The following is a 17,239-nucleotide window of genomic DNA, read 5'->3' as shown; positions in this document are numbered from 1 at the left end:
CAATGTTTTATCTACTCACTTATTATCATAGGAAAAAAATATTAAATAGAAAATATAAACCAAAGTAGTAGCCTGGAAACACTATCTTTTTCTGTTGCGTTTCTGTCATCACTGTCAAAATATCTACAGGCGATATACACAAAGTTGCAGTAAATGCAGCTATTGCCAACGAAATCATGTACAAAAACAAACAAACATCCATGGGAGGCCCATCCGGCCTGGGACGAACCCTGCTGACCTCGCGGTGGTGTCGGAACAGTGTCGCTCTTCCTTCCACCACCCTACCGTCAGCCCTGAAAGACATACACACACATCCATGGCCCGGCGGAGGTTCCTTCCTTGGAAAAAATCTTCCCCCTTCGGTGAGATTTGAACCCACTAGCGCCGGGACCGCGACCTCGGAGCACTGTCTCCGACAGCCATGCGGCCACTGCGCTCCCAAAAAATTTATTAGTTAAAAAATGATGATTTTTCATTTATCTTATCTGTGACATTGAACATTGAGGCGTGGGTACATCCGGATTTAAATGAAATACATCTTCTAGTTCAGTTACCAACTGTCACTCATGTGAATACCTAGTCTCGTGATTTAGGTAAGAGACTTTATGCACTATTTTTAAACAGTTTACAGCCATGTAAATAACAAATAGCAAAGCGACAAACCTTAGAGTCGCTTATCTTCTTTAAAATTCATTACGTAATTTTTATTTCAGCAAAACACAATGACACCACTGTTGTACTCGGTGTTGTTAATATTTCTCAAAGAGGTCAGCTCCTGTCGCGTAGAATCCTTCGTGGAAAATCAACCTTATGACTACAAAAAATATGGCGTCCAATACGACCGGTATAGTCGCCTAATAACTTCAAAAAATGTGACAGTCAACTCCACAATAATATGTTCCAATTTGTATTCTCTTGGACAAATTTCTTATTCTTATGTAGCACAAGAATACGAACAATTCTTAGTAATCACGGAGTCCAACATCTCAGCAATCTACCCCACGCAACTTTCTTCATTTTCAACCATAACCAAGCTGTATTTAAGCCAACTTCACATTATCGATATTTCACCGGGATCCTTTACTAGCCTAACTAGATTGAGGGAACTTTATCTTAACGATAACGAATTATCGCAATTATCAAATGGTGTTTACAATAATCTGCATCGGTTGGAAATTTTAAATCTGACGAACAACAAAATCCAACAAATTGAAAATCGTGCCTTGATAGGTGTTTCCAGTTTGATTCAGCTTCACTTGCGAAACAACAACATATCGGTTCTTGACAACAACATGTTCGAAATGTTGAACCATTTGGAATTCATAGATATATCACAGAATCCTTTAGAAGAATTTCCGTTTATGTCCAATTCGTCGATCAAAGTATTTAATTTGTCATCTTGTCAAATCTCGACAGCCAATTTTTCCTATTTTCCCAAAACCGAAGAACTTGATTTATCCAATAACAAGATTGACACAGTAGAAGATTGTCAACTTCTTGATACTTTTAGTGTTAATCTTGACAACAATCAGATTACGACAATTGGAAATTTTCGAGATCTTTCGCATCTTTCATTGGCACATAATAAATTGAAAATTATACAAAGGTCAATTGTAAACGAATCAAAATTGATTTTGAGTCTGAATTTTGGTTATAATGAAATTTCAACCATCGAGGAGAATTGTTTTCATAATCTGACATCCATGAAAGTTTTAAAACTTAACAATAATAAAATCGATAAGATACCTACAATTCTATTCAGAGATTTGGTAAGTCTGAATTTTTTGGATTTATCTTACAACAAAATTGAGACATTCGAATATGGCGTCTTCGACAATTCAAGAGATCTACAATTTTTGAGCATTGCCGGCAACAAATTGTCAGATTTGCACCAAAACACTTTCAATTCGTTATCAAATTTAAACAGCTTGTTTTTTGACAACAACAATATTTCTTCATTCGACGGCAACGACTTGTTAAGACATCTTCCAAAACTGGAAAAAATTTCTCTTGATCATAATCCTTGGAGCTGCAAGGAACTTGTGAAGATTGAACAAATCCTCAAGGTGCAGGTTTACGTTGTTCCAGGACATGTCTACGATGTTGAAAATTTCCGTGGAGTTGCTTGTACAAATACAAAACAATTTACACCTAAAAATATTTCAAAAAATATCTTCAAAGACGTGGCCGAAGATATTGAGGAGATTATCAATGAAGGTGTCAAGAATTCCAAAATAAGCAACTTGTTCAATGAAGATGCGGCAGAAAACATCAAAAAAACTATCAACGACGGTGTCAAGAACTCGAAAATAGGAAACTTCTTCAACGAGGATTTTGAGAAGTCGAAGTTTGTTCAGTATTTTGACCGAGATTATAAGCAAAGCAATTTCTTCAAATATTTGGAAAATTATAAATTTGCGTCGGTGAAACATGAACAGCTAAATGGAAGCAAAATGGAGAAACTTACTGCACTTCCAGTAGCACCGAACGAATCTAATAATAAACTTCTTGTCTTTAGTATTGTAATTCAGGTTGTAATGTCAGCCTTGCTATTGTCCATTGTTTATTTTATGTTTAATTTCTTGAAAAAGATGAGATATGATAAACCGAAACATCCATCTCAAATCGAATTGTGCTAAAAAATCTCGTGTTTCACTATTTACAAGAATTTTTCTTTTATTATGTAATTGCTACAATATATTCCAGCTTGCCATTTGTATTTTTACTGATTTTATTTACCTCTATGAAGGATGTAATTTGTAAAACTAATATTAAAATAAAAATGTAAAAATGAAGCTAAAATTTTTTTGCTCGTTCCAAAATAAGAAATTTTGTTTACCCACAATATATTTTTTTTTGTCTAAATTATCGAAATTGAACGGCTTTTATTATTAATATTTTCGTTATTTTGTATACGAGTAGCCTTTGACCTATCAAAGCATCAAGCTTCGCGTGTTTTAAAAGCAAATAAAGTTACACTCGTAAGAAAAATTCACTCTGAGAGCACTTCCTTGAGACACCGGTTTAGTTCGCACTACTTCCCGGAACGTTACAAACCTCTTACCTTGAAGATATCTTAAATCTAACAACAAAGAGTAACAAGCGTTGTGACTTTCAATCCAGTTAAAGAACATCGCGAGTTATCTCCGGAACGAATCTTGTTTAAAATATGTTAATAGGTTTCTTCAAAACTATTTTCTCTAAAACCACCCTCTCGTTTACTTTAGACGTTACAATTTATACAAAAAAAAAAATGTTGGAGGATTTATTAGTTTATCTTTCTTTGTGTTACGCCTCTGGCTCGTAATGGACCCATTCATAAACGGCTTATTCTTTTACTTCATCCATTCAGAAGATACTAAATGAAATTTCTTTCAGGAATTGTTATGTGAAACTTTTGAGTTCTGTCGGAAAGTAAAGTGAAAAGCCTCACGCGAAAAATCCGAAATTGGAGGAACGCCTCCGAGTGCGGTGAAATATTTAACTGGCGGCACCTCCAAAATACACAATAAATATTATCCAAGAACAATAGCTAATAAATACTACCGCCGCTCTGCAAATTATGATCGGGTAAACGTTGCGTAAGGGAAAATCCAGAAATTTAAATAAGTGTTCGTTATCGTAAAATAAATTTGAAGTAATTTTATGGGGAGCTTTCGATTCGGCGTTAAGACGCCGGATAAATTGGGGTAATTTTTTCCTGACAAGTATGACGATATCATTTTTTCTAGTACGGCTTTGAGATTAAACTTTTTGCTTTCTGCAAGTTCCCTGTGATTGATGACGGGATCTGTTGAGGATCCATCTCACTAACTTATGTTTCAACTCGATATGTGGTCGTGATTTTGACTATTTTATTGATGGCTCCGGACATTAAACGCCGCCTCCGGGGAGTTTCCTCCTTGATAACGGAATGATTGAAACTCCTAATAAAAATTGAATTTGTTCTAAAGTCCTGAATAAATATCCATTTGAGGGTGTCTGGAGTGGCGCGTTTAAATATGATTAATGCCGCAAACTAGTGGAGACTCGACCAAGACATACATCTTCATTTAAACTTTATATTTAAATAGGGAACCTCCCGTGAGCCGTGGATAATCAGGCAATATACACCTTCACGCTTTTAGTGCATTTCTCTGCTGGGTGCAGCGATATATTACCAAAGTACGGCCGTAATTTAAAGTTTGACAGCAGAAAATTTTAAAAATTTATAATAAAGTTCATAAAGTTTGAATTTTATTAGGGACGAAGACCGGAATCAATATAAAAAGCTTCGGAGAAATTTATGGTCACGAGCTTGTTTTATTATTCCAACTTTCAATAAGGAAACTACCCCCATCATTCAAAAAATGTCCCCTAGCAACATCTTCCTCCGCCGCCTCCGACCTGACTAATTATTATTGCACGGCAACCCTTAAACAAGTTTACATAGAGGAAGTTGTCGTTTTTGTTTCATGACGAGAATAGCTTCAAGCTTTTTACACGTCTCCTGAGAATTCAGAAGCAATCAAAATCATTGTTTTAGAAGTTTTCGAAGTTAGTATGGAGCTGGGGCGGAATAATTTACTTGAAATCTGCTAAATACCATGAGAATTGTCTTAACAGCATCTCGCGTGCCGCCTTAAGAAGACTCCTCCAGATCGCCGCCCAAAAAATTTCCACTTCTTATGTCGATGCACTAATTTATGAAATGGATACCGGGTGAAAATTTTGTGTAGCTCTGGAATTCCGTCCTATGATCTTCCCCCGACGAGGTAATTATTTAGACGAATCCGAGTGTTTTATGTGCAGCTTCACTCCAGTTGTTGCACAATTACTCTCCTTTGTCTAAGTTAGCAATGACAGTTTAACAGACTCGGAACAAGAGGAAACCGTTAAAGTAATCAAATAGTAATGAACGGACTCACAAACAGCAACAAATTCAGACCATTGCGAATGACGGGCAGGGCGAACTTATTGCGGTTTTAGTTCGGAGTTTCGGCGTGTGTTCCTCAGTACAAAATTCGCAAAATCCGGTCCTCTTCCATGACTCATGGTATGTGCTCTTGTCCTAATCCTGACACGGCCGACACGTAGATGCATTCCGGCTTATCCGGAGACGCCGCAATCTTAATTTATGCAACGCAAACACCGGAAATTCTTCGGCTACATACTCACGACCACAGTGATAAGTGGTAAGCTGGTGAAATACTTTCGCGTTATGGAGATGGCGCTCCATCCATGCTAATATACGTCGTTCGACGTGCTGCAGGAAATTTGGATTTTTACGTCCTCGAGGCACTTTTCACAGATTTTATCGATATATTCGCGAGTTATTAGAGATTGCATTCAGATGGTTCGGTAACGAATAGGTGCACGACATTAAAGGGAAATGGCGGAAAGACGGCTATCCAAAAGCGGGAAAAATGAAGTTGAATTTTAATTTTCACAACAAACAGTATTGTTTTGGACCGAAGAAAATTATATCTTCTGTCAAAAATTTCGAAAACGACAGCTTGCTCTAAATTCTCCTCATTAAAATATCTTCTTGAATGTAAGTGTTTCTATTAACGCAATCATACAAAATGTCTATAAAAGAACGTAGGTATATCAAGAGTCCCGTATTTGATTTTTGCCGCTTTGTAGCATATTGTGGTACCGAATAGAAAAACAGAGATTATGTAAAGTTCATTTTTTCTTTAAAACAATTGTCAAAGTGTTGTCATGTTGGTATAAGCCACTAGTTATTTGATGTTTATTAGGTTGGCAACGTAAGATATCAGTTTTATGTCAGCCATTTTGACGTAAAGGCGCTTGCGCTACTGTTCAGCTGTATTTTTCAGTGTCATTATCGTCTTTATTTCTCGTCTTTTGGAATAACATTTGATTACACCTAAAATGTTTGTGACTTTTGAAAATTATTGACATAACCTCAAACCTGATCTAGCGAGATACAGGTATTCCGAAACGAAAAGTTTTAGGGTGTACAGCCTGGTCTTTGACGGAATTTTGACATTGACAATTGTTTTTAAGTCCATTAATGACAGGTTTTTAATAAAGACTGTTGTAAGATGAAAAGTAATTAGAATATAGATAAATTGAAGCAAATTAATTGACCCAAGTTTTAATAATTTGACATTTGACTGATTTGACGGCTTCAACGGGGGACATAGTTCGACACAATAAAATTATAGAGCCGCATAATTCCACAGGACTCTTAACATACGTTCTTTTATAGACACTTTGTAGTTTCATCTAGATGACTTGGATCTTTATTTTATTTCTGTTAATATTTGAACATGCTATCAAAAATTAGTCAAAACAAATAAAAACGAAACTCTAAAAGTAAATATTTTTAACTGATTATTATAAATGACATATGATACTACACATTCAATATAATTTGTAGATAAATAAAAAGTAAATGTATTTATCAAAGAGTATTACCGGATAGTAAACAGTTTAAAATAATTAAAAATTAGAAAAAAAATAAAAATTTACTGAAGGTGTTTGCTAAGAAGTTTTTACTACTATGTATATTGTTTTTACTTTTCGTTAAAGTAAATGAGTAATTTTTTTGACCGACTAGGTATTTCCTATAACTTATTTCGAAATATTCAATACAAATCCCATTTTCGTTTTTTTAATGTCAAATTTGACCTATACCTAAAGTCCATTCAAAAATCAAAAAACCACCAACGTCGCATTTTCCTCGATAATTACTACCGTCAACGCTGGTTAGTGTAAAATTTGGTGAGAATTGTAATTTTGAGGTTAAGTGTTTATTAAATGTCTTGTTTTTCTGGGCATGTTTAGGTAAGTAAAAATAATAAGAATCAATAAATAAATGAAACGTGCTGCTAATAAAACAATATGAACGGAATTCAAAGCAATTGAATTTTATTTTGAATCAAGTAAATGTCATAATTTATAGTTACCAACATAGTATGAAAAAATATCTACCTAGGGTGTTTTAAATTTTACCAATCTAAAGCAACAGGTGGTGGTTTTTTGATTTTTGAATGGACTTTATGGTGTGAATTTTTGATAAGGAATGGACGAGGAACAAAAACTTCTTTATAAACAAAATTATTGATTAGGCAGCTAACACCTGGAGCGCTCAGATTATCAAGGTTTTTAAGGTTTTTGCAGCTTCATCAAAGATGGGGCCTTTTACCTTTTGTGATAAAATTTTCAGGAAACAAATCATTCCTTACCTATCTTTAACAACACAAAAGAATCTTCTTGAATGCTATAAATACACAGGCCGGTACCAATTAGGGTCGGTTACCTCAAGGGCAGAATTTTTCTAATGACAGGTTCCCTCGAAAGATGGTATGGGGACCATTTCATTATTTTAATTACATAGATTTGTGCGTAAAAATCTATTTTAAGAAGGACGCAGTACCGCTCGATAGCTGATCCCCACATGATGACCTTACCAGAGACGCCGAGGGTGGAACAAAATAATTGGGGTGTGACGTCGCTTTATTGATTTTTTCCCGAAAGAAAGCGGCCGCCTTTGAATATGACCAATTAGGGGTGCCCCAAACAGTGAAAATTGTGACGTTGATGGATATTGGTGGTAAGATCCGGTGAGTATGTTAAATGGTGGACGTTGAGCTGATTCCATAAATTCGTCAGAGTGGATGGAACTCAATTCAGCAGTTTATTAGTGATGCAGAATGTGCACCAAGTAACGTTATTAATACGGTTTGCAACAATAATCGGGTTTTGGGTTAATCACGCTGCCAGATAGACGAGTAATTACTAATTCCGGTTAATTGTCACAGCCGTAGCTTTAATTACCAGCTCGTTAAAAATATTACCATGCGGACGAGCTTTACATGCGGCAAAGCTGGCGTTCATTCAGGTGGAGCTTGCCACGCCTCTGGCGACGTCTCTTCCTAGACGCACTAAAAGATTTTTCTCCAGTCAAACCGGAAACTGGCCACGATAACTGATTAATTTTATCGCGTCCGTGGCGTAGCAGCGATGATGCAACCTAAATAAAATACAGTACTGCAATATTTTTTTATGAAAAGATAATAATGTTGTTTCAGATGGGTTTGTGTTGGTGTTTGTGGCGCTAGCTCGGGCCCATACTTCTGTTAAATTCAAATGAAGACTTCGAGGGATTATTTCAGTCGATTGGGTAGGAGTGGGTCGTTTTTTTCAGGAAGCGGTTCCAGGCTACATGCTTCGGCTTTTAACGTGTCACCGCAATTTTTCGCCGTTATAAAGGAACAAAATAGACTTTTTCCCTCTGGCAAGTTGTTAACATCAGGATTTAACTCGATTACTCGGCACTATAGCGAGCTCTTATCTCTTGTCTTCGGATTAAGAGAATTGGTGGCCCGGGACGCCCCCGGTAATGTCTGCGGGCAGGTGCGTGTGTGGCAGGTGCACCTTCCGCGTCCCATTGATTAAGCCACTTATTTTTTACTCGGGAGGATTGAATTACCAGTTCGGAGATCTCTATCTATATTTATACCATCGCTCACGAACGGGGTTTCTGGCTCTAGGCGCCTACACCAATTACATGTTTTGGGTACACGAAAATATACGACTCGAGAAAAGGACACGCTGAAAAATTATGTGTTGCTTAGGGCCCCCACACACAAACATGAACGCCAGATAAGGTATCAAAAAAAAGAAACTCGAATTGTTAGAGAAAAAAAGGTGGAATAAGAACTGGAAACTTCAGGATTTATTGTTTGTGAAAACAAACAAGTCATTACTACCAAGTGAATAAATTGAACATGGACTGGAAGTAAAGTTTTCATTGCTTTTTTTATTAACACTCCGACGGGATAAATGACTCAAACCATTTATGTTTGTGCAAATAATACACAGTCACAGATTTTTAAAATATGTGTCCCTGCAGTAGGTATTCAACAAAAGTAGAACAAATATTTTTTCCTTCAAACGTCAGCAAAATATGACATTATACTGCTGGATTGATAGTGTTAAAGTGTCACTTCATTGCTAATAGCATCTGACGAGCTGACGAGCAGCACATAAGCTATTATCTCCGTTGACGAGCGGCAGATAAAGTAAACTAGCTAAATCATGAAACTGAAATTTTAACAAATTCGTTTCTGAATGTGACATATTAAAAGCTGAAGTGAATAAATAAGGTTTAATCGAGAATCTCTCAACATAACATTGGTGGTGTTAGCAAAAGTAATTTTAGACCACGTGAACTTTTATTCCGGGTAAAGACGAACAAGGTAAATATTTCTCTTATTAAAGTCAAATATGAATTGTGCTGAAATGAAATATTTTTGATCGGTGTTTAAGTGCAGACGCCTAAAACAAATAAAATGTTTGCCTTCAAAAAATACCGGTAAGTGGTGAACAAATAGTGGCTTATAAAGTTGTCTTGTTATCTGACGCCGCCACTGTAGACACTTGCATACAATTGTCCTATTGTTCTTTTGTTTGAAAGTATTTAATTGGAGGTTCTAATAATGTCATCAATCAAACGATATTATTGTAAACAATCCACACAAAACCGGTACGAATCAAAAGTCAAAACAGCGCGAAGTCATTATGTAAACTGTTACTTGATTTGTTTTGGAAGATAAGTACCTGCAAGTGTTCTAGATGAAGCACAAAGGTGCTCACGTAAATACTTGAAGACTAGTATTTTTCAGCTAGAAATCGGGGTCCTCGGAATTTTCTCTTCGAAAAAGTGACGTTGCATTAACTGTGACGCGCAGCGTATCGGTCCAATTTTGCATATAAAATATTAGAGCTTGAAAAAATGGCCCATTTTCCCGGTGCTGAATCCGAGGAAAGCTCACGTGCGGCCATAAAGAACGGCGCTGACGTGGCCGAGCTGGTCAAGCTACAATTCCTAAGATTTGTTTCGCAAAAATGTCAGCGAAATTGAAAATTTCAGTGTTGGCCGATTTTGTCCCAACTTTTAAGAGACACGTTTTGCAATTTATGTTTGTGCATGTCGTTCGTCGACGTTCGTTAAACAAATTCCCCGAATTTTCCACTTTCTATTTTGGTATTTTATAAATAATGTTGACTGATCGTTCGTGTTTGACAATCGCGTTCTTATTTGATCACAATAATGAAGGCAAACAGTACGTGATTAAAATTAAAGACGTAATTTCGACGTTCACGGCTGATGACACTTTTTCTTCTTCAATATTATTTAAAACAATCTCCGAGTTTGCTCGAGGAAAATAAGGGGATACGGAGAATGTGGTTAATGTTGGCAACGCATTTACCTCGCGTCTCTCCAGGGATTAAAAGAACGCACTTTATTATATTGTTAAGTAAATAAAAGCTAAAGCAAACAATGTTTGTATAAACATCTTGCAACAAGAAGAAGCGCTCACTGTAGATGTTGATTGATTGAAGGTAAGAATCATCCAGCGGTCTTTGGAAATTCTGTTTACTGAAAAACAAATTTTGAAGAACACAATTGTGTCAAATTTACAGGGGAATTTATTAATGTCGATTTACCCTGGTTTCATGAATTCTCAAAAACTACTAACTGCATTAAAATTCTAAGACGTCTTAAGAATAATCTTGTAATTTCTTTCCAATTGTTCAAAGTGTTTCTAAATCAAGTTTGTGAGTCACGAGATTTTATCCACTATTGTACAATGTTATTTATATTTATTCTGTTGAAAGCAGGAAGAGCTTTTTAATAAAACTCCGGTTCAACGATCAAATTAAAATATCTTTCTATCTTTTCCAAGAAAACGTGTAAGCTTAATGTGCCCCTTCATAACTGCCTGACAATCTCTAAATATAATCTTAAAAATAGTGCCAGTACTCTAGCGTGTGCTTTGTTCTTTGTAATAGTAATTGCTCAAAGTGAGCTGCTTAACTTTATTACAGCAATCTGCATAAGTGGAAAACACATATTTTTTAGTGAGGAATAAAGCTCTCGTGGTCTGTAATTAACCTGACTTATGCACTAAAAGAAATTACTGTAAAAAAAAATTAATTAAATTTAAAAATGAAGGTATTAATATTGAGTGGCGTGCTTGGAAATAACGTGTCGTGTGAGGTCGCATTCAAGCTTTAGTGGACTTGTTTGTTTTCTTTTATCCAGTTCAGAGCGAGTTGGCTAAATTAGAAGAAGGATTGAAGGAATATAAAAATTTGATTATGATGAAGTGGAGCAGAACCTCGCCGTCTAAGAGTGCATGATTCTCGTAACAACTTCACAAAGTAATATCGAAGTCACAAGAGCTATTTTACCATCGAGATGCATACATTAATGGAAATTCTTCAGATAAGAATGCAACTTCGCCGTCGCTAATCATCCACATTGCGAAAGTTACTTATCGAAGAAAATGCAAACATAAGGGTAGTAACCTGGAAATTTCAGTGTTGGCGGAGCGGATCCGTTAAAGTTTCAGGATCTCATTCCAGAGATGCGTTCATATCTGGCCATGGAATAAATGCCAGAAACGGTGAAAGGGATTACGTCCTTATCAAGAAATATTGCGTGTGTGATAGTATAATAATATTTACACTGTTTGGTGGAGACAAATAATACACATTACCCACATCAACGTCAACATATTAATTATTAGGTAGAAGACAATGCAAGGGTGGGTCTTCACTGCGGCGTCTGGTCGATTCTGCGCTAAGTTACGTGCAGAAAAAATTAGTTTTCAGTGAAGCTCACTTGATGAGGACTTTTCAGGAAACCATTTCTGTTCGTGTTTTATTACTCTATCTTTCCTGTTTAAAACTTTTCCCTAACTGATAGTGTGAGTGGAATGAAGTGTAAAATAAGTAATTGAATTAAAAGTTTCTTTAGACACGTTAGGCTCTTTCCCTTGTACTGTAGCAAAATGCAAATTGAATTAGAACAGACGTGACATGAAGCCTTTTCACGGGAAATAATTTTCTGTTATGCTTTTTCAAAATATTTATTCGACAAGGCAAACCCGTTCACGTTAAATGAATCAAGGGATTAACTAAACCAGCAACTGCTGGTCGCAAACGTTAATAAGAGTCATATTAACTGTGAAAACTGAAAAAAAAACTAAAAAAAAAATCTGTGCCGAGTATAATGCGGTGTAGTGAGCTCGCCTCGTTTAATTCTGTTTAGTCGATTTTAATCTGAAGAACAGCAGCTGTCGCAATTATTCTTAAAGAATGCTTAAACAACATGTATAAATTTACTGTAGGTAACTATTTTGGTTTCACAATGCTTCAGTAATCGATAGAGGACACCTGAGAGCTATACAAACCCTTGGAGAAATTTACAAATAAAAAATTTAAGGTGATATTGACGTTCACATTGACTACCACTTACGAGTACAATGCGCCCTCGTTATCCATTCAAAGGTGTGGTATATGTACCACTGGTGCTATAAAAGGGTTAATATACGCGAGTCAAACTGCAGACATAAGCTGGTGTTGTAATAAAAGCAAAGGAAAGAAAGATGTTCTCGATAACATTTGAAGCTTAAGAGATTTTTATTTTTTATTACTTTGTCTAATGTTTCTTAAAGAAGATGAAGATAAACTTATTGGTCTAATTTAACATCGCATTCAGTTTATTTTAACAAAATAGTTCGCTCGGTGGAAGCCGTTTGTTTGTGTTGTGCTGTCGGGCACACGGACAAAAGAAATTAAAGTTTCTAACTAATATTATAGTTGTCTGAGCGTCTTTCAAGGTATTTTTTTTGGATGCTGATAGAAAACAACTGAGTTTCTCTTTAGCAAAACTTGAAGAATGTTTTGATTGTTTTGGTTTCTCTTTTTAATTCGAAGGCAATACAGTCTGGCCAAGAGCAGTAGCGCTTTTAATCGACGTGAGGTGAGAAATTTCAGTGCAATTAGGCATATTTCAGGCGACGACGGGTGAAAACGAGCCGTGCAAAACATTCAGTCGTATAATGAATGTCCTGGAACATGTGACAGGCCGGCAAGTGGCAGCAGATGTCGCAACCGGAATCCTGAGATATTCCAGCGTCGGAATGCGCCGGATACCAGAGGAAGCTCGGGATACCGGAGACGCCCCGCGTCGCTGAAAACCCAGATAACTGGCGTCGTTTTTGTTGTGCCAAATCAAAAACGTCACACTTTTCAATTAGACAGACCGGACGCTCGCCCCGAAACGTAACACGAATTTAACGTCATCGCAATCCGATTATCATCTTGCGCCGCCGAATTATTCCTCTCCTGCCGGAATTAAACCGCAGGAAATGAAACGCTCCTGCAAGTACAGGAAATGGCCTCAAAACTCGCTGTTTCAACCTTTATCGCTTTGTCTTCCATTTTTACACGATAGATTTTGCTCGGCGGCGCTGCTTTTTTAATGTTTCGACTTAATTAATGGTTGCGCCCGGAGGAAATTCGCTACAATTCCGCCAGTCAAAGCGCTTAATCCCACAAAGGTGAACTTAAAATTTAGAATAAGTTTAAGGCGAGTTTAAAGTTAAATAGCTGTGTGTAAGCTTTAATATGATTTGTGAGTGAGATGGCGAGTTGCGTCGCCATGGAGCCGAAGTGTAAATCTAAAAAGTCTAGCGTCGAGACGCCTTCATATAAACCGGGTCCGGGTAGATGCGGTTGTCTGCGATACTTACGTCAATCTACTGTCGAGCTTTATGCTTTTTGCCCCCGGCGGTAATGTTATTACGGTTTTTGCCCACTCCACATCGGATCTACATGCGTGACTATCGTCGCAATTGCGTACCTAAAACAATTTTATTACGCTTAATGAAACCACCCTCCTGCTGAACAACCCTTCACGCGCCTGTTACACTTTTCTAGTTCAGACGAAAGCAAAAAGTTCGTTATTCGGAGGGTGAGAAACTGAAAAAGCTCGGTTCACTGCGGTAGGTGGTTTCTGAAATTACCCGTTAATTGGTTATTAGACAGTTTTAATTGAAAGCAAACAGGTGCACAATACGTGGATATCGAATTCTGCACGTGAATATTATGTAAATTACAGCCAGACTGTCTGCATCTGTAATATATCCTGTTAGAGAGCGATGAGGTTCCAAGTTATAATGATTACGTATTGTGGGTTGGCCCTCGAGGCTGTGGGGTAGTGGCAGTAAGTTCCAATCTATTACTATTATCACCACCGAAAGAATCTCATACATATTTCACTAAAATGAGCCAAGTTGCTAAGTATGTAATGATTTTTAAAAAGTAAAGCTTAAATAGAAAATTATTAAAACTACCAAAGAATATTAACAAACATTGTTACAGACAATCTGTTTTCATTGTATTCATTCATTATATTTTCTCATCAAATACAGGGTGTTTTCGAAGTTGAGGCGTTCCTTTTAACATGTGATAGTATGCGTTGTTCTAACGAGCTTTAGCCAAAATTGCCTTAGTAAAATGTGTAGGGCAATGAAGATACAATAAGTTAATTTTTTTGCAATTTTTGAAACCGGATCTTCTCAAATTTGCGCTGAATTGTTAGAAATTAGAATTGACACAAAAAAATCAAATGAATATGGACGTTAATCAGCGTTGTCATCTAATTCGTGGAAATGGCTTATCATTACGAAAATAATATGCGCAATGTTATCAGAATATAGCTGCTTCGTCCAGAGAGTACGCAAGCGATTTCTGGAAAGGCACCATACAATCAATTATCTCTGTTAATACAAACATTCTACTAAGAAGATTTACGCTAAAATTCTTAAGAATAATGTATAGTACCTCCTGTTACAAGGAACGCTTCAACTTCGAAAACACCCTGTATAAATCCGTATTGATTAATAATCGATGAAATGCCTCGTGAAACCGGAGTAGCACATTCAACGCATCATACGGACTCGCTGAGTCTCTCTGAAAAAGCAGAATTTTGTATACATAATTTATTTTATATTATTGTCAAAATGTTGATTAGTTATAAGTAATTCTGCGTTGGTAGAAATAAGTGCATCCGACCGTACACGTCATTCGTATGAAGTCTTGGGTCGTTCATTTTGAAAAGTCAGCGTCCGACCTAGTTTCCCCAATCGTCGATTTTTTCCAGGAAGCACCACTGATCATAAATGGAAACGGTGCTTTTTTATACGCCCAGTTTTCGTCAATACAAGAGTATCTCCCCGGAAAGGAATGTCTGATCGAAGGTAATATAATATTTCTTCCATTATGGGGGGATATAAAAGGAGCTGATGCCGGAATTAAAACTACTTCCGCCTATTTATTATTTCCGAGAAAGTCGGGGAAGCTCGGTCCCTTTGTTTCGCATGGAAATAGCGCAAGATAAAAATTGGCCGTTAGTAGTAGAGCGTTTTAAAATGTATTCCGTGTAGACGGTTTGTACCTACTTTATTATCAATTAGTCCGAGTGTTAAAATTTCAATTTGGATTTTAGTTAGGCGGGGCTCCGTTTATATTATTAACGCACCGGATTTGGACTAATTTCGCAATTAAAATGTTTATGGCATCCAGGTAATCCTCAATTAAAATTCGCAACCGTCGAATTAATTGAATTAGCAGTTACAATAATCGCCTTCGTAAAGGAGGCCACGTTCATACCAATTGATAATAGCAATAGTAATGAAGTTAAGCAACATCAACAGCGGTCAACATTTGGATGGGTGGCCGCAAAAAATTGCAGTTATAGAAGAGGGGGATGGTGCACATCCTCATTAAAAAGAGGAAATAATAACCTACTTGTCACAAGCTTTCGGCCTCGATCCCTAACCGCGTTACTGAGCTTTGTTCGTCGTCGATCACGTCCGATCAAGTTGTAGCATTCGAATTCGCATTTTCCTTTCGTTCGTTTGAAGTTTATGGGTCGCACCACCTTTCAAAGGTCTGAGGTTATTGTTATTTACTCAGCTTCACGCACCGGAAACCCGGACTCTGACGTATCGACCGGAGCCCGCCTCTGTCTGCTCTCTGCTTTCGTTCGTCGACAATTTGTTATACGTGCCTTATCGATACGGCCTACATATACTTAGTTTCGGGCGATGCAGCTAACCGGGAACGGAACGCCAATCGGACATTATTTACCGGGGGAACGCTTTCAGTTCCTGCCATTTTTCTCCGGCGGAAACGAACGAAAATCCACGCGCTACAAAAAGAATACAGACGCAACCCCATAATTTCCTTCATCCCTCGCCCTATTATAATATACAACCTATACACGCATTGCCTGTTGATTCTGGCGGCTCACGACTAAACGATGTGCTTCTTGTGACCGGATGTTCAATGTTGGCTTGAAACTTCACTAAGCAGATGCGGTTGCTTCTCCAGGTGAGCGCCCCCGTTCAACGTAAGGAGATTAATTACACTCGCTGCTCTTTTCTCGAGTCATGTCTGGTGTGATTTGCCGTTGATAATTAATCATATTATTAATTTAAGCGTGCGTAACAGCAACACCAGTCAGAGATTAACAGACAAGGATAAGAAAGCAGTATTTTGAACTTTAAGTAATTTTTGAAATGAAAACTTCTTTAGGCGCACCAGTACACTTTATTCCCGGGCAGTGATTTAGTTTCATGCGTCACGCTAAAATCGTTCGCGTTCGCATCACGCTAAAATCGTTCGCAGCAAGCTAAAATCTTTAGCGTTTAGCGGGACGAGCGAGAAACAGTCAACTGTACGTCACTTGTTACTTTCAAATTTTCATTGTTCTTTGATTTAGTAGGTAATTCTCAATTATATGAAGTTTTCACTTCTGTTGTGCGGTCTTAACTATTTTTTTTCTTAATTTAAAATTTCACAAAAAATGCCACCAAAAGAAATGGAAAAATGCTAAGGATTATGATCTGTTGCGGTTTTAACACATACTAAGTTGGCTTCAAATCAGATACTCGTTATTTCTTGTAATAAGTTACTTGATACTTGATCTAAGCTGATGTGGAGTTATGGAAGGTTGGGGTAATTCTTTCCAAACAGGATCAATACTCGATGTCTCGCTGCTTTCCCATAGTCTAAAATTAAAGGTGGTTTATTTTCAAAAATGTATATTGATATGCATTATAAATTTTCAGAATATCAGTAGCATAATACATATTGTCAAAAAATCTGTTCTTTTCGAATTGATTTATAATCGAAGATATTCTGATAATGTGAGTAAAATAAAAGATTGTGGTAATATGACATAACATTATAAAAAAAAAACAGTAAGATGTGGAAAAACTGCACTGGGTAAAGACAATGACAAGTTTTTGGTAAGAATAAGCAACATGTTGCTCTGGCCTGCTCACTCTCTTGATCTGTCACCTATAGAACATCTATGGGATCTAATTCACTACTGACACTGCTAGAAATGTCTTGATTTTCTCAT

At 36.9% G+C, this 17,239-nt stretch overlaps 2 protein-coding genes across 2 annotated transcripts in view; one reads left to right on the top strand and one right to left on the bottom strand.

Annotated features, from left to right (window-relative positions):
- Positions 1–17,239, bottom strand: part of LOC138130238 (carboxypeptidase N subunit 2-like) — a 130,205-nt gene that overhangs the window by 85,685 nt on the left and 27,281 nt on the right. The gene's annotated exons all lie outside the window — the stretch shown is intronic.
- Positions 470–2,795, top strand: LOC138130664 (carboxypeptidase N subunit 2-like). Its single transcript, XM_069047270.1, has 2 exons — positions 470–593; positions 714–2,795. Exon 2 carries the CDS (start codon positions 723–725, stop codon positions 2,637–2,639), a length of 1,917 nt encoding a protein of 638 aa, XP_068903371.1. The 5' UTR covers positions 470–593; positions 714–722; the 3' UTR covers positions 2,640–2,795.

This window comes from Tenebrio molitor, chromosome 5 (assembly GCF_963966145.1).
Source record: "Tenebrio molitor chromosome 5, icTenMoli1.1, whole genome shotgun sequence".
NCBI lineage: Eukaryota > Metazoa > Arthropoda > Insecta > Coleoptera > Tenebrionidae > Tenebrio > Tenebrio molitor.
The sequence above is the reverse complement of the archived record's forward strand: the minus strand, read 5'-3'. Positions and strand labels throughout refer to the sequence as shown.

What these genes read in the sequence shown, in the direction of transcription:
- LOC138130664 (XM_069047270.1), top strand. Translation starts at nt 723, where the DNA reads ATGACACCACTGTTGTACTCGGTGTTGTTAATATTTCTCAAAGAGGTC.